This window comes from Delphinapterus leucas, chromosome 9 (genome assembly GCF_059928025.1).
Source record: "Delphinapterus leucas isolate spDelLeu-1000000601 "Yukka" chromosome 9, BTC_Dleu_Yukka2, whole genome shotgun sequence".
In the NCBI taxonomy this organism is placed as follows: domain Eukaryota; kingdom Metazoa; phylum Chordata; class Mammalia; order Artiodactyla; family Monodontidae; genus Delphinapterus; species Delphinapterus leucas.
The window spans coordinates 4,621,574-4,642,462 of NC_143137.1; the positions used below are offsets into that span (position 1 = coordinate 4,621,574).

At 43.8% G+C, this 20,889-nt stretch overlaps 1 protein-coding gene across 47 annotated transcripts in view; it reads right to left on the reverse strand.

Moving 5' to 3' along the window:
- Positions 1-20,889, reverse strand: part of LOC111176411 (actin related protein 3B) — a 289,879-nt gene that overhangs the window by 237,000 nt on the left and 31,990 nt on the right. For 35 of the 47 annotated variants that reach the window (XR_016394224.1, XR_016394223.1, XR_016394226.1 and 32 more), the window contains 5 exons: positions 11,463-11,558; positions 10,428-10,535; positions 8,444-8,587; positions 5,501-5,674; positions 3,937-4,029 (listed from right to left, as the gene is read on the reverse strand). Coding sequence is in view for 33 of the 47 variants with exons in the window: in XM_089917132.1 (XP_089773258.1) it covers positions 3,937-4,029; positions 5,501-5,674; positions 8,444-8,587; positions 10,428-10,535; positions 11,463-11,558 (615 nt within the window). In the remaining 14 variants the exon portion in view is untranslated. The other 12 variants (XR_016394232.1, XR_016394233.1, XM_089917144.1 and 9 more) reach the window with 11 other exon arrangements.

A 20,889-nucleotide genomic window follows, 5' to 3' on the forward strand; every position in this document is an offset into this window, starting at 1 on the left:
TAGCAGGCAAACACGCAGGAAAGGGCATGTTTAGGCTTCGATGTTACACTTGCATTCACTCATCAAGCCCTTTGTTCTGGAAACAAGTCCCTTTCGTGGTGGCCGTGGCGGAGGTGCCAGCAGACAGTCCTCACCCTCCCCACGCCCAGGGCTGGCAGTGTGGCTGGGCCACGTGGCAGCGACAGGCCACAGGCGGGAGCCAGGTGCCTGCCAGCCGGCTCCCCCGCAGAGGTGACCACCAGGGTGACACTCCAGGGGAGCTGCCTCACAGGCGACAGTCCGTGAACACACAAGTGAACATGTGCTGCGAGCACCGAGACGCCAGGGTTAGCTTCTCACCTGCTGGGTGGCAGCGCAGACCGGGCCCCGCTGTGTCCCTCCTTCCCCACGGGGTACAGAGCCCAACAAAGGAGAAAAACACGGCCCACCCTCAGTCAGCCCCCCACCAAGCCTACTGAGATCCTAAACCACTCGCAAGCCTGCCGTAACTCGGCCAAGGTCCCGCACAGAAGCACTAACACAGCTGGCGGAGCAGGGCCAGGCAACCCGGGCCAAGCAGAAAGCCCTCGAACGCCTCAGGGAAGAAATGACTTTTCCAGGGGGTGAAGCAGTCGAGACAGGGTTTCCCTCTTTGAGGAATCGTCTTCCTGCCACATTTTACATAATCTTCAGTGTGATGTGGTGGAAAAAGCACGAGTTTTCAAAGGTGTGGCAAGTGGACTCAAAATCCAACCCTGCCACTTAGCTAAGTGATCCTACCCGGAGCTTAACCCCTCTCAAAACTCAACTGTCTGTTGGACAGCTACATATAAAAGAATGAAATTATAACACTCTCTAATCCCATGTACAAAAATCAACTCAAAATGGATTAAAGATCTAAATGTAAGACCAGAGGCCATAAAACTCCTAGAAGAAAACATAGGCAGAGCACTCTTTGACATAAATCATAGCAATATTTTTTGGATCTGTCTCCTAAAGCAAAGAAAATAAAAGCAAAAATAAACAAATGGGACCTAATTAAACTTAAAACGTTTGCACAGCAAAGGAAACCATCAATAAAACGAAAAGACAACCGACTGAATGGGAGAAAATATTTGCAAATGATACGACTGATAAGGGGTTAATATCCAAAATATATAAACAGCTCATACAACTCAACATGAGAAAAAACAAACGACCCAATCAAAAAATGGGCAGAGGATCTGAACAGACGTTTTGCCAAAGAAGACATACAGATGGCCAAAAGGCACGTGAAAAGTTTCTCAACACCGTTAATCATCAGAGAAATGCAAATTAAAACCACAATGAGCTGTCACCTCACACCTGTCAGAATGGCTATCATCAAAAATACCACAAAAACAAATGTCGGAGAGGGTGTGGAGAAAAGGGAACCCTTGTGCACTGTTGGTGGGAATGTAAATTGGTGCAGCCACTATGGAGAACAGTATGGAGGTTTCTCGAAAAGCTAAAAATAGAACTACCTAATGATCTAGCAATTCCACTTCTGGGTATTTATCCAAAAAAAATGAAAACACTTGGGGCTCCCCTGGTGGCACGGTGGTTGGGAGTCTGCCTGCCGATGCAGGGGACACGGGTTCGTGCCCTGGTCCGGGAAGATCCCACATGCTGCGGAGCGGCTGCACCCGTGAGCCATGGCCGCTGAGCCTGCGCGTCCGGAGCCTGTGCTCCGCAACAGGAGAGGCCACAGCAGTGAGAGGCCAGCGTACCGCAAAAAAAAAAGAAAAGAAAAGAAAAGAAAAGAAAACACTTAACTCAAAAAGATATATGCACCCCTAAGTTCATAGCAGCATTACTTACAATTGCCAAGATATGGAAGCAACCTAAGCGACCATCAACAGATGAATGGATAAAGAAAATGTGGTGTGTGTGTGTATATATATATATATATATATATATATACACATATACATACATACACAAGGGAATATTACTCAGCCATAAATAAGAATGAAATGTTGCCATTTGCAGCAACATGGATGGACTTGGAGGGTATTATGCTAAGTGAAACAAATCAGAGAAAGACAAATACTATATGAGCTCACTTATATGTGGAATCTTAAAAAGAAAACAAACCAGTGAACATAACAATAAAAAAGCAGACTCACAGATATACAGAACAAACTAATGGTTCCCAGTGGAGAGAGGGAAGGGGCGACGGGCAAAACAGGAGTAGGGGATTAAGAGGTACAAACTACTATGTATAAAATAAACAGGCTACAAGGATATACTGTACAAAAACAGGGAATATAGCCAATATTTTATAACTAGGAATGGAATATAGCCTTTAAAAATTGCAAATCACTATGTTATACACCTAAAACTTACATAATATTGTACATCAACTATACCTCAATAATTTTTTTTAGAAGTCCAAGACCAGTTTGCTCCACTTGACCCAGGTCCCTCTAGTTTTGCTTCCTTTTCCCATCTCTGGGGCTCAGGGCCATCATCTATTAAACAAGGAGCCCAGGTTACAAGGCCATCTCTACTTCCTGTAAATGTACTGAAAGTGAACTAAACCGTCTGATGAGAAAAAATCTCACCCATGAACAATCTGTAACTGCTGGCAGAAGTTTCTTTTCCGTTAGGATGAAATAAAGACTAAAGAGCGGGGCTTCCCTGGTGGCGCAGTGGTTGGGAGTCCGCCTGCCGATGCAGGGGACACAGGTTCGTGTCCCGGTCTGGGAAGATCCCGCATGCCACGGAGCGGCTGGGCCTGTGAGCCATGGCCGCTGAGCCTGCGCATCCGGAGCCTGTGCTCCGCAACGGGAGAGGCCACAACCGTCAGAGGCCCGCGTAACGCAAAAAAAAAACAAAAGACTAAAGAGTGCACACCTGTTCCTTGCTTTCATGGACAAGAAGACACAGCTGATGTTAAGTGAGATTTAAGAAGTAGGGAGAGCAAGGCATGTATTTTACTAAACTTACTAATACTCCCACCTGTCTCTAGTTTCCCTTTCTTGCACATTTTGTTGGAGGAGAGAGCTGTTTAATTAAGGACATGTAACAGTAAAAATAGAATTATAATTTGTTTTCACCCATAAAAAGTTGTCTACATAGGAAAATGTTTTCCAATAATAAAAATAACATTTGTTAACTCTAAAATTTCAATCTTAAAACACAAGAAGTAGAAGGTAAAAGTTATGCATCTTCTACCCCCAAAGATATGTTATTTTCTTTAAGAGTTTAACATTCATTCAAAACCTTTTCAATATATATATGCAAACTATATTTTTAAATAAAATAATACTACGTGTAAACTTTACAACTTGCTTTTTCACTTAACAATGTAAACTACAGACATCTTTTCATTTGAATTTACACTGATTCACCTCACTCTTTTTAAAGACTGCGTAGTATCCCATTGTGTAGATGAAACAAAATTTATTAAGCCCTCACTCCTGAGCCTGATATGCTCCTCTTTAAACTCAGGTCCCTGGGCTGAGAAGTTAAGACAGGGCAGAGGCTGAGGGCTGAAAATTACATGAGTATTTTCTACCTGACTGCTTCATTTCAGGCTCTGACCTCTTCCTGGCAACAGCACATTTGGCACAAACCTAAATATGCATGAAGCAAGACCAGTGAATTCATGGAAACCATGAGGGGAAGGATACCCTTCATCTTTCCATCAATACATAAGGTTAAAGTTGTCCAGTTTAAAATACAGCTGGCCAGGTAAGAATAAAGCCATGAGAATACTTAAACACTTCTGGTGAGCTGAGTCCTATTTCCAAACATTTAAGTCACCTCCACTCCAAGAAAAGTATTTCGCCAGTATGCTGGCCTTTAACAAATCCTGTAAGACAGGAGTGAAACAGGAACATCTGCATACTGACGTTAAGAACCTATTATTCCAAGAATGCTGGGCCTTTAACTGTGCAATGAACCCGAGCACCTTACCCAGGCAGCTTATACCTTATACAGCGGACGACGGACATCGATGGGGCAGCTCTGAATGACTTCATCAACAACGTCCGAGATGGACTCCATAAAGTCTGGGTTGGCAAACTGAATTTCATATAAACATAAAAGAAACATTACACATTTCTCTCAATAACCTTTTTAAAAAGTAACTTTAACAAATACAGAATGTACTATACCTTTAAAACCGTCACACTGGAATGACTACGTCAAATGTTCACATGTCAGAAGAACCCAAGCGACTGTGCATGGGGTGATGGTGACACGTGCCCTCAGGAGATGACATGTGTGGGGTCAGCAAGGGGAAAACATCAAAGAGTAGCAAAAACAGACCAGCTCTGCATTAGGACACACGGTGAATCCTGCTGTCAGAGTGTGAAACGCGTGTGCATGATGTATGTGACATGTAATGAAAACGCCACGAATACACAGTAAGTATACCACTTATGAATACTAACATCATGAAAAAACTAGCCATGAGATAAGAAAAAAACAGTCAATGAAAGATCACACTGTAAACCTGAGCTAGAAGCCTGGGGAGGGTTTCGGGCGGGGGTGGCTTTTAAATGAAACAGTCAATATGGTAGCAATCATGTCACTGAGTAAACAGTCTTGGATTCAATTCCGTAAGTTAAGTAAGTTAAAGTATAAATAATTCAACTTAAAAAAACTTTTAAATACACTTTAAAAATCAAGGAATGCTTTAACGTACTCAAGGGGAAGAAGGTAACATCCAGTTGCTCACCAGCTGTTCACTGGACATTTTCGGTTTTATGTCTATTTTAAATCAGTAATATCAAAGGCATGATTATTAGGTTATAGTAAGGCATACATTGTGTGCCATTTTCCTATACAAAATGGTCATACACATCTAAAAACAGGCAGCAGCTTGTAACCTACCTATCAAATGTAAACTGAATTAGGCAGGAAAATATACCAAAATACAAATAAAATCCACTTTATTTAAACCTTAAAATGTTGCCTCTTGATGACTGCTTCTGCAAAAGTAATAATAATTCTTTGTGACTATAGTTAAAATGATGGTATCTGCAATTCCTAAAGCCCATCTAACTAATGGCAAGGTTAGTCCTCAGACAGAAGCTTTAACTAACTTGCAGCAGGGAACACAGCAGGACCAACTGTCTGGGGTTAAAAGCTGCAACTAGGATGGACCATCACCAAGGATGGAAAGGTTACATGTTACATGTTACCCTGCTCCCATACAAAGGCAGATTGCATTCGGTCCCCGGGATTAACTAGTTTTCATATTACTATGGATTCATTTCATTTCCATTATCTTCTATTGCTCTTAAAGCGTCTCCCTAATCACTCATTATCTCTAACGGAGAACAAAGTCTAAAGAGGGGCATCAGTCAAGCAGGCAACCTGCACAGGGGCTGTAAAAGCTGCAGAGGGTGCAGCGTGTATCCCAGCGTCCTCACGACAGGCGGCCTGAGAGCTGCTCAGGAAACCCCACTGGGGACTCTCCGTACACACATGAGGTGGCAGTATCGCTCCACATGTGCCATACCTCACACTCAAAAAGCTAACATCTTACCTCCGGGTGAAAGAAAATCTCAGGGCCCAGGAACCTTTCGTAGCCAACATCTATAATAAACTTCTTCTGGTTGACTGCATTGATCCCCGTGTACTGTTTGATCCACTTCTGAGGATCCACATCATACTTGGCAAATTCCTTGACGATATCAGGGCAAATGTAACAGTATTTCTCCTGCAGACACACACAAAGAGATGTCACCAGAGTCTGCCCTCTGACAAGTACCCAGCATCAAACACCCTGAAATGAGTCCCACACACACACAACTCCAGTATGGACGTGTGGCCAAGCCTCACAGACTTTTCATGACTACGCTCTAGACTTGTAAATCTGCTTCCTTTGCAGCTCGGCTATGAACCTCAGCCTTACCCTATCAAATTTTGCTGCATATCATCTGAAGTGATGTCTAAAGGTATCCCTCTCCGCTTTCCTTATTCCTCCTGGGCCCCTACACAGCGCCTGGCCGGGCACACACCGCCATCCACCCTGCACCAGTAGACCGCATTCCCCACGATGAATGCGGTGGATCTCACCCCCATGCCTACCACGGCCCACCGGTGGGTCGTGAACCTGCTGTGCAGCCCGACACAACATGGTCATCAGCTCCACGACAGTATTCACTGAGTGCCTAGGCACACGGGATGCGCAAGTGAACAAAACACACACAGACCCCTGCCCACTGGAGCATACGCTCTGGCTAAGTCAAGAGAGTAAAGTGACAGCCATGATATGTAAGTAAGTGACACAGCACGCTAGAAGGCGGCAGGTACCACGGACAAAAGAAAAGGCCCACTTAGGTAGGATGGAGCTGCCGTACGCCCATACACGAGAAGCCACTCATGGTTTCCACCCCAGCACCGGACCAGCCTGACAGGTGGGAAGTGTCTCCTCAGCATCTGGTGACACTCGACTGGGGATCTCTGGGTCGATCATCTGTCCTGAGAGCTAACCTCAGCAAAGCAGCAGGTGGCACTTGGGTGGCAGATTCTGAAAGTAAGCTGCCTGTGGGCAAGGTGGGCTTTGCTCAACACCAGGCACACAGCTGGAGCTCACTACACATTTTAGAAGGACCTCTGAAGGTCTTTTCATGATATTAAGTTTAAAGTTTCTGAGAATCCCTGAAACAGATCCTAATACCATCCTTGATATACTTTGTCAAATTATAAGCTACACAACCCTGCTCATTGACAACAGAGCGAGTCAGTCCACATGACTTTAAATCTACAGACTGGAGACAGAAACATTACATTGCCTGGTCAACTTCTTAGGGCACCTCAGCTGGCTCAACTGATGGCATGAAACGCCTCCTTGAAGCTGGACGGAGAGCAGCCCCGTCAGCCCTAAGTTCTGGACTCCCGCTGCAAGGACAGTGTGTGCCAGAGCCCACCAGCCTCAGGCCCACCTGTGACCCTGGGAGTGACAGGATGCAGGGGCTCTAACCACCCTTTCCAGGATCTCCTCCATCACAGAGAGAAGTGAGGCGAGAATGAACAGCAGGGTCGGGGCAGCTCACCTGCGAGAACACAAGGAGTCTCTCGCACGCCCGACCTTCACTGCTGAGCGACACACTGTCAGGGCCGGACTGGGCCAGCTCCGGGCTCAGGGCCAGAACCGGACCCCAGAGAGCCAGCAAGTGAAGGAAATGCCTCTCGATCATCACACTCAGGGCTCTGCTCACCCCACGTCCACCCCGAGGGTCGGGTCCCATTTGTGAAAGGGGGCGTGGTGAGGGAACCTGGATCAGAAATCCAAATCTCTTTCCTTGAAGAAAGGCAAGGAGAGGAAGAGGGAAAGTTGGGGAAATATTTTATTCTAAAAAGAAAGTCTTATGTTGCTTCTATAACCTTCCCACCAGAAGGAAAGGACGGGCCCTGGTGCCTTGGCTGGGCATTCGAGGTGCTCCCGTCCTGGGCACACGGGGCAGCGGGCCCCTCCTCCCAGGAGCCCTGACCACTGCCGGTGCGCCCGGGCTCAAAACACCTGTGTTCACCAGGAGTGGCGGGTGAAACGCGGGAGTCCCGCCCCCACCCCATGCTTCCTTTCCTTTTAGCCAGCCCGGTCCTGGGTGCTTAGTGCGAGGAAACCAGGGAGCAGCGACGGGGGCGTGGGAGAACAGGCTAGACTCCCCTGCGGCTCAGAAGCTAAGTGTATACTCAAGGCCATGTGTCGTCCCCACATTTAAATTCTTATACAGAAGCAAAAAAAACCCTTGCTTCTCATCTATATGAAGATCACGCTTGTATTACTAAGAATCTCTTGCATTTTGGCTTAAAAAAAACACAATAATTTGTCCTAATTTTGCAACCTGAAAAGAAAGCTCCTTTCAACAGGGTCTGTCAACTGCTACATACAGAGTCGTACGAAGACCAGACTGATGGATCGGGTCAAGCGGGCATTTTAAAAAAGGAACAATGAGCCATTTTTCTTCTACTCTTACGGATTTAATTGTAAAACCTCCTGTAACTTTTCCGGCATGGTAATTACAGTCTGGAAACTACATGTGGATTCTGCTTTATGATCCCACCCTAGAACAGCATTACTCTGAACGGTAACTCACAGGGCACAGAACCACAGACTACAGGTACTGGGAGTCAGTGTGAATACTGGCTGACCTCACAGGATTCCTAACGGTCGCTGCTGCTGCTGCCTGTTCCTTATTCTAGAAATGAACTTGAAGGGAGACGTGGGAGACACGTCCAGCTAACTGAAGGTTCTACCTGCTCAGGCGCCAATGAAACGATGCTGTACTGCGTAGGGCGCTCAATCCCAGCGATCGGGCTGTTCTCATGTGTAGCTGGAAGCTCCACAAGCGTAAACAGATCGAGACCCACATTCGTGGGGAGTGGGGAGGAAGGAAGGTGAGGGCGGGGGGTCTCAGCAGCAAGGGAAGCACCCAAACACCTCTCTCACCCGCAAGCCAGCCCCGTTTGCTCCTGCTTTTACCTTGATGGCTTTGGCAGTCTCCAGCGACTGCTCCGGAGGAATCCCCACCTCCCGCTCCCTCAGCAGCTGTTGCATGAAATACGTAATATCTCTCCCTGCGATAGGGATGTGTTTGATGCAGCTCCCAATGACATACCCTTCTGCCTAGGAAGAAGAGGAGACAGACAGCGTGTGAGCGACTCCAGGAGAGAAGGGCTCCCTGGGCGCTAAGTCAGTCTCCCGCCCCGCCCGCGTCACTGCATTTACTGAGTCCCCACTCTGTGCACAGCTCAGGCCTGGAGGTCTTTTCAAATGACCGCAGGCACAATTCCGTTAGTAGAACCGGAGATGTCCTGTAAGCCACCAAAATGACGTCTTCGTCAGGAATGTGAAGAGAAAAACCACATGAAATGGTTCATTTCCAAAAAGTACTGCCGTTTGTCAGAATAATGGATCAATCATTTTTTTCTTCCTCTAACAAAAAGGAAGAAGTTTATCTATAAAATCATTAAAACAACTATAAATCGACCTGTATTTAAAAGTCAACAATTTGGTCAGCAGGCAGGACACGGCTTCTAACAACCTGGACTCAATCCGGTTCCACGTCTGTGGGCTGAGTGACCGTGGACACATCTGGCAACATGTTTCATCCTCAGTTCCTTCATTCATAATATGGGGCAAACGGGGTTTATAACACAGAATTCATGAAACAGAGTAAGTCCAGCTCACAGCCCTGTTTGGGACCAGTAGTTAGGTACTCAATAAATGGTCCCGTTTACTGTACAAAGAGCGGCACTTGTTAGGAGTGATTCTGGCCAGTTCACCCAAATGCTCTGCCGTGTGAGACCACACTGGGAGGAGCTGCAATCCTCTTGCTGGGCCGCCCCCTGCCAGCGCCAGGAAGGGAGCTACAGCTCTTTGCCCACGGCCTGCAGCTCGGCCCGAGGGCCCACACCTTTTAAAAGGAGCTATACACACACACACACACACCCCATATGTGCAGAAAATATGCCTGTAATATACATAAATAACTAGTAACAGGGCTCTCTGAGCAGGGGGCCTGGAGGAGGAAGATGAGAAGGAAAAGGAGGTCTGACTGTCCACTGTGTGTCCCGTTGCAGGCAGCTTCGATTCATCTTCAAAAAAGCAAACTTCAGGGGCTTCCCTGGTGGTGCAGTGGTTGAGAGTCCGCCTGCCGATGCAGGGGACACGGGTTCGTGCCCTGGTCCGGGAAGATCCCACATGCCGCGGAGCGGCTGGGCCCGTGAGCCATGGCCGCTGAGGCTGCGCGTCCGGAGCCTGTGCTCCGCAACGGGAGAGACCACAACAGGGAGAGACCACAACAGTGAGAGGCCCGCGTACCGCAAAAAAAAAAAGCAAACTTCAAATAATTCATTTAAATAGTCCACTGGACCGAAAGAAAAATATAGACATTGTCTCTTGAACCTGAATTAGGAATCACTTCTCTAATATTTTGAAAATTAAAACCAAAAAGTGACACTGCAGAGCATTCTGCAAGTCAAAAGGAACAATCTCCCCTTCTTGGCTCTTAAATAAAATTTGAAAAACAAGAAGCGATTTCTCTAAAGCATGAGCTGGGTAAAGCCATCCACATCTTGTCACAGAACACAGAGCTCATCCTTCAGAGCGGTCATGCACCACACCTACTGATACCCAAGCTGACAGCTCAGAACGTAAGCCAGGAAGGCCCTCCTGGTGATGTACCCCCGGTGATCAAGCAGAGCCCTGGAGACCCCGAATGACTGCTGACATCCTGATTGCAGAAATTTCCCAGCATGAATCCCAACTTGCCAGCACCAAAGACACTGGTTTTCTTCTTCTTTCTCACATACCTGAGTTTAAAGACTCTTGTTACCTTTGCTAAGTACAGTTACGGTTTCTAAAGTGGTATTTTAATTACAGAAGGGTTTTCTCCTTTAATCTCTCCCCTTACCTCCAGTCGGGGGAGGCCTACAGAAAGTGAAGCACTGAACACTCTGCTTACCACTGGGATAGCATGGGTGACCCCATCCCCACTGTCGATGACGATCCCCGTTAACGTACGTTCGCCCACTTGTCGCGAGGTCCAAGACGCTGCTAAGGCCAGCACTGCCTGCACCAAAGACATGGAGACCATCAGCATTCGGGGAAACTCTTCCCAAGGACTGCACCTGATTGTTCTCAGGTTCAATCAATAAGACCTTTCTTACGAGTAACTCTTTCCCTTCCCTATCCTCCATCTTCCCCCCAAAATTCAAATTCCAAATTGAACAACTAACACGCAAATTTTGTATACTTCATCTGGAGGGGTCAAGTTTTCAATAAAATAAATCAAAGTTTTGCAAAGAAAAGCCAGAGAGAATCACCAGAGGCAACAGCCTGTGCTATCTCCCAGATTAATTTTCTATGCAACTCCTTCTCCTTTTTCTTAGAAGGGACTGGAATATGCAGAAGACATTTTAGGAGATACTTTTTAAAAATTTATTCCCCAAGATCCCAGTCAATTATACTGGGATCAGGGTGGCAGATAAATACAGGGTGGCAGATAAATAACGACATCCAAAACCAACAAAAATCCCCACACTAAGAACAAGTAGCTTCAAAGGAAGTCCTACAAGCTCATGGAACCACAGGAGCCCAAATCCCAAAGGGGGAACCCTCTAGAGACATATGTTTTGTTTCTAGCAGATATTATAGTATCTTTCCTTTTTTATGATCAGAAGTGAAAGAAGCCAAAAAAGAACCATCATATCAATCTTGTCATCCAGAGAAGAATACATTAGATTCTAAAGCATGTAAAAAGACAAAAGCTGGACAAACTCTATACCAGCAGTAAAAACATAAAGATATAAATCACAGAACATGGTCTGTACAGTGTTTGAGTTCAAACCTGAATGGGGTGGGTGTGGTGTGTGTGTAGGGTGTGGAAAAGGAAGAACGCACAGCACAATCTTACAACAGAGGCCTTGAGAATCACCATTTCTTCCACTATTAGACAGCTAAGGTCATTTGGGAATCATAAAAATCACTTTGTTTTTACCTGAACTGCAATGTAGAGTCCTGGTACATTAAATGATTCAAACATAATTTCTGCAAGATATTCTCTGTTTTCTGGTGTGTTCAGTGGAGGTTCTGTCTGTAAGAAAACATTCACTGTATTTAGTGTTCACCTAAATTTCATGTAACTATATCAGAATCATAAAAAAGTTAACCTAAAAGCATGTTATAATTAGGATGCTGTACAACTTCCTGATTTGACAGGTAGCGCACACCCAGAGCGTACTCTAAAGAAATTTGTACTTAAAGAAACTGTCTTAAAGAACTTTGGCTGCGGGGCTTAAAAGCTTTGACACAGGGCTTCCCTGGTGGCGCAGTGGTTGAAAATTCGCCTGCCGATGCAGGGGACACGGGTTCGTGCCCCGGTCCAGGAAGATCCCACATGCCGCGGAGCGGCTGGGCCCGTGAGCCATGGCCGCTGAGCCTGCGCGTCCGGAGCCTGTGCTCCGCAACGGGAGAGGCCACAACAGTGAGAGGCCCACGTACCGCAAAAAAAAAAAAAAAAAAAAAAAAAAGCTTTGACACAGCAGAGTAAAGGCCTCTATGAACACTTCTGCTCTTATTAACCACCCCAAAACAGGAACAAGTTAGAGAAAAGGGAACTCTGCCTTCGATAACATAACAGCCAAACACCCTGAAACTGAAGAGCCCAGCAGCAAGTTGCCAAGGGTAGTAATAACCCCACCAAGATGAGTGAGGATGCCAAGAGGGAACACCGGTGACTTCAGACCCCAGGCAAGCTACACAGGTCTCCAGAGGGAGGAAAAGCAGTGAGCCTTGCTTGGAAAAAGACCAGTTTCAGCAGAACAGCTGAGAAGCCTCCCTCCACAAGCCCCACCTACCATCAGAGCACAGGCCGCAAGGTTAGACGAAGCATCTTTGCCATCAGCTGCGAGACAGAAAAAGCTGGGCAGAAGCAGCTTCACCCAGACACTGCCCCCCGCCCGGCCTCAACTCACACACACAGCCTGTCCAGGAAGAATTCCCCTCATTCAAAGATGAGGAAAGAACACAAAGAAAACAGCCAAAGACCATATAAAGACACTGAAAGAAAAAGAGAGGGAAGAGGGGAAAGTAACAGGAAAAACAAATGGCAGGCAAAAAAACATGTACCCAGAAAAATGTAAAAATACAGCAGATGAAAATCATGATAAAGACATTTCAAAAAATTCAAATATCTATTTTAAAATAATAACCATTATCAAATAGGAGGAAATTAACAGGATAACAGAAAGATAAAAAGAATAAATAAACCTGCTTTTTTGTCATTCAGCAATAGGTTGTGAACATTTTTCCATGTCAATAAATATGGTTATACATCACATATTTAAGCTGCAAAACAAAGAAAGAAAGAAAGAAAAAAAGAATAAATAAAAATTCTCTGGACCTTTTGGCAAAAACTCCCACATTACCCTTTGTTATAGACTGAGCTGTGTCTCCCAAAATACCTGTGTTGAAGCCCAACCCCCAGTGTGACCGCATCTGGGGACGAAGCCTCTGGGGAGGTAATCAAGGTTAAGTGAGGTCATGGGGGAAGCCCTAATTCGAGAGGACCAATGTCTCTGTAAGAAAAGGAAGAGACACCAGAGAGCTCTCTCTCGCACACGCACAGAGGAAAGACCGCATGAGGACACAGCGGGAAGGCGGCCATCTGCACACCGGGAAGGAAGGTCTCACCAGAAACCAACCCTGACAGCACGCTGATCTCGGACCTAAAGCCTCCAGAACTGTGAGAAAACAAATGTCTGCTGTGTAAGCCACTCAGCCTGTGGGATTTTGTTATGCTTAGTTCGAGCACCTAAAACATCCTGAAAGCAGCAAAAGTACAGCCAGCCTTGGCCATCAACACAGATACGTTTGTAGCACTGGGACACATGGGGCCACACTTACAGAGTCTTCAGGGCAGGAAGGTGTGACCCAAGAATTCTACATCTGGCCACACTGCCAATCAAGTATGTTGCAAAAACAAAGGACCTTTAAACATATAAGAACTTGGGAGAATTTGGTTCCTATGAAGCCTTCATGAATTAACTATTAGAAGATAAGAATGCAGAAAGTATGGCAAAGACTCACAGTGAGCAATTAATCCATTTAAGATGTAGGAATAAAGATTTTTCTTTCCAGGGAATAACAGCTATAGAACAGAATACAAACATTATAAATTAAAACAGCAGAACCAGCATCAAGTTGAGAGGTACAGACGGAAGGAGAGGTATAGATGGAAGGAGAGAATATAGACATTGATATCCTCGTACCATGGAATCAAAAGATAATTGTCTTATTATAGAGTATCAGAGACATCAGTAAACCTAAAGTTGTAAATAGCAGAATAAGTTTAGTAACATAATCAATCAAAAGCAGGTGACAGAGGAAGAAAGAAAAGGTAAGAAAATGTGGAAATGTACCAACTTGATCACTAAGCACAGTAGGAAGTAATCACACCTAAACAAACACAGGTAAATATATTATACAGAAGGATAGTTACATTAAAATAGTTTTAATGAATTATTATGAATTATTTTTATAAATAATAAGTCTTAAAATACTAATACATAAATAAAACACATTAAAACCAGAAAGCAAAGCATATAGTAGAACAGCTGAACTAAGGCCACACACACCTGTCGCACAGTGGCAGGCCACACCAGCCCGGTTAAAAGGAGAGCTTGTCCCACCTTCAATTTTACTAAGTTTAGGAAGTGATTTCCTGTCTCAGTGTGTAACGAGCACTGACCTCACAGGAGCCTAAATAAAGTGCTCATGGCAGTACCCAGCATGTGGTGAGTTACTGTTACTAAAATCATCAGCAAGTACCAGTGAGAAACTCACTAAAGACTAAAGTCTCTTAGCTAAGACCATGAAACAAAATCAAATTACATTCTCTAGGCAAGAAAAAACAAGGTGCCTCAGAGAGGTCCAAAGTCAGCGTTGCTTCCAAGATCAGAAGAAACCTTGGGACTTCCCTGGTTGTCCAGTGATTAGGACTCCATGCTCCCAACGCAGGCGGCCTGGGTTCGATCCCTAGTCGGAGAACTAGATCTCACGTGCGTGCCGCAACTAAGGAGCCCGCGATCTGCAACTAAGGAGCCCACATGCCGCAACCAAGACCCGGCACGGCCAAATAAATAAATAAAATATTAAAAAAGAAAAAACCTAAATGCCCATCACTAGGAACTGATTAAACAAATTATGCCACATCCATAAAACGCTACACTTTGCAGCAATTAAAAAGGATGAGCTTTCTGCGTGCTGGTATGAAACAATCTCTATGATAAACAGTTAAGTGAAAAGAGAAAGGCATCTGCACACTTTACACATTCTTAAATGTTCTTCTGTATCAACAACTTTTTTATAAAAAATCAAGGTGTATGGGGGCGAGGAATAGGGAGCTGTTCAATGGGCAGAGCTTCAGTTCTGCAGGATGCGAAGGTTCTAGAGACCTGTCACACAACAATGCGAATACAGGTAACACTCTGAACTACACACTTAAAAAAGGTTAAGGGAGTAAATTTCATATGTTTTTAATCACAATTTTTAAAGGTTTTACAATAAAAAACAAGGTTACCACCATATGTGTATTTCATTACCATTTTATAAAACAAGTTTATGTATAATCCATATGCCTGCACACAATTATCTCTGGTTAAGAACCGGTAAAGGTGTTTTCCTCCAGGAAGGGGATCTGGGGGGCAGCACAGAGCTGGGAAGGAGACACACGTGCACTGGAAATCCTTCTGCACCTTTTGAATTCTGTGCTGTGCATGTCATCGCTTCAAACAAATAAGCAAGTCTGGCTGTCAGCTCACTGGGGCCTTTAGCTTAGACTCTTGTATAGCAATGATGGAAAGCTCAAACGCAGCGCCCCAAGTAAGTTTTAATTACTGTGATTAGAATCAATATACAATATTCCCTGGATGGGAGAGAGAAAGCAATCTTAAGACATATGTGAGAAATAATAAAGTCATCAAAAGCAGATTGTAAATAAGGGATCTGAAAGTCACCCAACAACAACATAACTTATTTTAACATTCCTACCTCAGGGGGTTGAGATTAAGTTTGTTAATACCTTAAAGCGCCCAGCACATAGCTGGCACTGTGTTATGCTTACTATTTTAGATTTCTTGCATTTAAAGCACATGAATAATAGCTGCACCTTCCAACAGTACTGGCTACAATGTATCTCCTTAAAGCACCTCCTGTCCATCTGAAAAACAGGCCTAATAACTACCCCCTCCCAGGGTTGTTGGTGGGATTAAATAAATGAGTGAATACATGTAAATACTTGGTGAGGGGAGGGGCAGGGCACATAGCAAGCGCTGAATAAATGTCAGCTATACCATCAATAATGTAATTCACACCAGAAGAAATTATATATATTAGCTACAGAGATCTATAAAATCTTTTCTCACCATGAAGAGAAATGCAAGCACCTTAATAAGTTAACTTTAGAAACAAAGCATTTAAACTGAGCAGAGGGGAAAAAAGGATCAAGAGAAAAAGACTAAAAAGGCATGAAAAGTGTGAGCACAGTCGAGGAACATTTCTTCCCCACTGGCTAAGAGCTGCCTATTTGGTTTGAAGCAAAAAGTGAGCCTACAGGAGACATTCCCAGCAAGAAGTAGATTGACTCTGGCTCCTGGATTCTTCCGGGTTTAAGTCCAGTGTCAAATGATGTTCCAAATATATCCCAAATGGATGAAAATTATGTATAAACATCAAAGGAAAACAGGTTTACTACATAAAAACTTACAGATTCAAAAACATAATCTACAAAGGGAAAAAAAAATCAATTGAGAAAAAAAGTATCTGCTCCTGACAAAAGCTTCCTGTCTATTATAAGCAAGAGTTCACAGTATAAACAAAGTGTGATACGTATAAAACAGAATATTATTCAGCCCTGAAAAGAAGGAAATTCTGACACATGCTACAATGTGGCTGAACCCTGAAGACATTATACTAAGTGAAATACGCCAGTCACAAAAGGAAAAATACTGTAGGATTCCACTTATATGAGGATCTAGAATAGTTACAGTCATAGACACAGAAAGTAGGATGGGGGGGTGCCAGGGGCTGGAGGAAGCAGGAAGAGGGCGCTATTCTTCGATGGGGTCAGAGTTTCAGTTTGGAAGACGAGAAAGTTCTGGAGACGGATGGTGGTAACGGGTGCACAACAATGTGAATGTACTCAACTCACCAAACTGTACGTTCAAAAATGGTAAATTTTATGTACATTTTATCACAAAAGAAACTTTTAGGTAAAAAAAAGATCATAGAAATCACAGCAATAGGAAAAGCAATAAAACACTGATATGTACAAAACACAGGACATGAATAGGCAATTCACGAAAGAGAAAATACAGCTAATAAACACATGAAAAAATGTTTAAGGTCAAAGTTATTAAAAATGCAAGCTGACAACAAATAATCAAAAATATTAATCAATGCTGACAAGAGTTCTAATAATGTGGCCTCTAGTACACTGAAGATTTCAGCGTGAAATGGTATGCTAAAGATTCAAAATTATTAATACTTCTGTACCCCCAAATTATATATAATTTTTATACTTTTAATATAAAAAATGCTAATATAGAAACCACTGTGCAAACATTACTTCATATTACTTCTTAGAAAACCAAGAAATTGGAAACAAAAGTAAACATCTAAAAATAGTGAAACTGCTAAACAGGAAATATTCACTGGATAGAGGACTGTATAGCCATTAAAATGAGGATTATGAAAAGAGTGTAAGAAAATGGGGGAAGAGGGACAGAGGACACAATATTGAATGCAAAGTCATACAAAAACATGGGTGAAAAGATTAAATGAAGATATACTAAACGTTAATATTTATGTTAATGGGACGTAAAAAGTCCCACAGATATCTTTCAAATTTTCTAAATCACACTTACAGTTCTATAATAAAAAAAATCTTTACAAGAGTTGTGAAACCCTGGGTTACAGCCTGTGTGTAAAGACCACAGAAACTCCCAATACAACTTCCTGATCTATTTATCCAGACGGAGAAACTCACAGAGGCAAGACGGCAACACAGAGCAGAAGCAGCTGCATCTCGACATGGCTTTCCTGGCCTTCTGGCTGCCGATGGGGATGACACTCGCCACATCCAGCCAGAGTTGTGAAGACAGTTGACTGAATTCTCGTCTTGCCACTGTCTTCATACCTGTAGTCACATCATTATGGAAGGCACTGCAACTTGCCTACCCTGTACCCATTCTCCCTTCTGCCTTAATGACAGACCACTGATCAATCACAGGCCCAGAGGAAAAGCATTTCCCAGACTTCCTCATGGACAGGGGTGGCTAAGTGAGGAAGCTCTGGCCAATAAGAAGCAAAAGCTGATGGATGTAGCTTCTAGGAAAGCTCCTTACAGGGGTGAAGGCAGACTCAAGCAGTAGACTCGCTTCTGCTTGCTCTTAATGCCTTCTTTCCTGGAATGCGGAGGTGATGATGGAGCTGCAGGAGCCAGCGTGGGGTCACCAGGTAACCGTGGAATGAAAGCCATACGCTAGAGATACTAGAGCACAGAGACCGCTAATGACAGACACCAGGATGCTGCCCTGCCAGCACTGCCCTCCCTACTACAAATGTATGTAAGGAAAATAAAACCCTTAACTTGCTAAAACCAATATTTAATTACTTGCTGCCAAACGATTCACCATCTGTGAAGAATTTACATTAAAACCTACATACTTCTATTTAAGGGAATGTTTACAATGTAATTAGGCTCTCCTGGCTCCTGAATCAAATTCAGCATTATTAACGGCATATTCTTATGGGTTCTGAGAATCATAAACCCATTTTTTCCTCAATCCTCCATTTCTTTTATGTTTACCACCAGTAACTGTTCCTTTAGGAGACCAATTTAAATGAAACTTTCCCCAAACCACTATTTACAACAAGGTCTAAATAGGAGATATCAAGTTTTTCTTATTTTTTCTTAATACTGAAGCATATGATTAAAACATCACATGGATGCAAGTTACACAAACAAATTTATTCATAATAATGGTGAAACATCATCTGGTATGAATTCAAAAATAAAGAATTAATCCGTTCCATAAAACCAATCCATATTTCTGGATAAAGACAGCAAACTGAACACATGTACCTAATACTGTTCCACCCCCAAGCCTCTCTATAACTGCAGTAAAGAAACCTTTTTAAAAATATAAATCCTGAAGGGAGGGAGACCAGGAGAGGAGATAAGGTACTGTAAGGTGGAAAGCACGTGGGCCAGGGGTGACGGACTTAGCATACCCAGGGCTGTACACCTTCGCACCGGCTGGTGGCTTCCGTACTGGACACAGCGGGTCTACTTCATTCTCAAGAGCCAAGTAGGCAACTATTACGGCGAGTCAGGACTTACCACATGTCATGGACCACATGTCATGGTCAGCCTGACTAGGCTAAAGGACACCCGGAGAGCTGGTACAACATCATTTCTGGGTGTGTCTGTGAGGGTATCTCTGGAAGAGATTAGCATTCAGCGGACTGAGAACAGAGACACGCCTTCACCAACATGGGCGGGTGTCATCTGAGCCACTGAGGACCCGAATGGAACAAAAGACGAAGGAAGGGCGATTCTCTCTCTCTCTCTCTCTCTAAGCTGGGACGTCCGTCTTTCAGGCTCCTGGCTCTCAGGCATTCTTGATCAGCACGTGCTGCTTGCTCTTCCTCCTTGATTCATATTCAAAAAGTCTGCCAATCTCTTCTAAAGTTGTAACTCGATTTCCACTCAACAGCACTGCAATTCTTTAAAATATATGCTTCTGTTTTGAACTCTGGGCACTCCAGTGTTGGAGAAAAGAGTAGGATTCCCATTTGCTATCTGCTCAATCCACATGACCGATACAGCCAAGTCTCTGAAATGTCTTGAAAAACGTGAGCCGTAATGAGCTCATTCTCACCTATATGCTCAGGCATCTGTTCACCGCAGCCAGAAAGAACAATTTGGGGGGCTACTGAGGGACCTTTAATTTAACCCCTTTAGACTCTCTTATACCAAAAAGCATTATCTGATATAGCAGTTCAGTAAATGTCTTCAACTGACTTCTAGACTCGGCCATAAATCTCTATACCTGCTTTACTCCCCTTGAACTATTCCATTAACTGACGACTAAGGGCATAAACCTGAAAGCAATGTACCATTCTCATTACTTCCTCAATCACATCATGCAATGAACTGACCTTGCAAAATTCAAAGCACAATACACAGAACACAATATCTTCTCTGTTTAATTTAATAAACTTGATTATTCCTGAATATTCATTACAGGTACTCATTTTTGGCAAATGGACTTTTCCATATTCACACCAAACACCTCCAGCTCCTTCTGAGAAAGTGATTTTATCTTACTAGCCTATAATGCCAGCGAAAGCAGAAAATAATTTCTTGTAGGAAACAATTCCTGTGGGCTGTGTCCTGGTGGTGTGTGTCTGCTCCACAGGCTAGGACTAAGTGTCCCTCTGAGTGGAGTGAGAGGGGACCACCTGGCATGGGAAGCTGAGGCGGACAGAAGGAAGCTGCTGGGCGGCATGCGCTCCTGAAGTCCTGTCCAACAGGTTGTTACGCAATGCGCGAGAGATGGAAAGACGCCAAATGGGACAGGTAGGAATATGTGATCTACTGAGGCTTTAAAGACAAAGCCACTCAGACACACTGTCAGTTTCCTGGCTCCATTTATTTTACATAAACCACTGTAGACGCACAGGAGAGAAAACACATGGTGGCCTGTAAAACACAGTATTCACACTTGGCAATTCCTAGTTATGGCGATATAGCCAGAAAAAAAGATCAGGGCACTTTCAAGAACTTGTTGTAATAGATTTTAAATATACAGATTCCACTAACTACCATAATAGCCTTGTAGTTAACATATTTTAAGCCAGATAATTCTAAAGAACACTCCATATTTAACATTAGAAAGAACTATATAATTGGGGATCAGGGACCTTTAGACAATATACTTGCATGGAAAAAAATCCAAAGCTAAATTATGGAGGTTGTAATGTGCAGCTTATGCTGCGTGCAATTGCTCTCCACAAAGCAAGTGTTCTGTACGTGTAATTAATTTTAACTTAAAAAGAACATTTCATGGAAGGAAACGTGAAGTTGAGTCAAACAATCAGAACAGATTCCATAACCAAGAGATATTTCTTTTCATTTCTCTGTAATGCTTTGTTTTGTTTGAACAAGATCAATTAAGCACCACAATATCAGGGCCCATAACTCAGCTCAATTTTATTTTAGAGTGCGACTTAAACCCTGGCAAAATAACATCTTGACTCGGTTTCCTCTGCTATAAAAGAAGCAAAAATCAGAGTCATCCGGTTACTTCTCGAGGACATCCAAGTGCACAGTTGGTTTCCTACCCAAATCCATTCCTCCC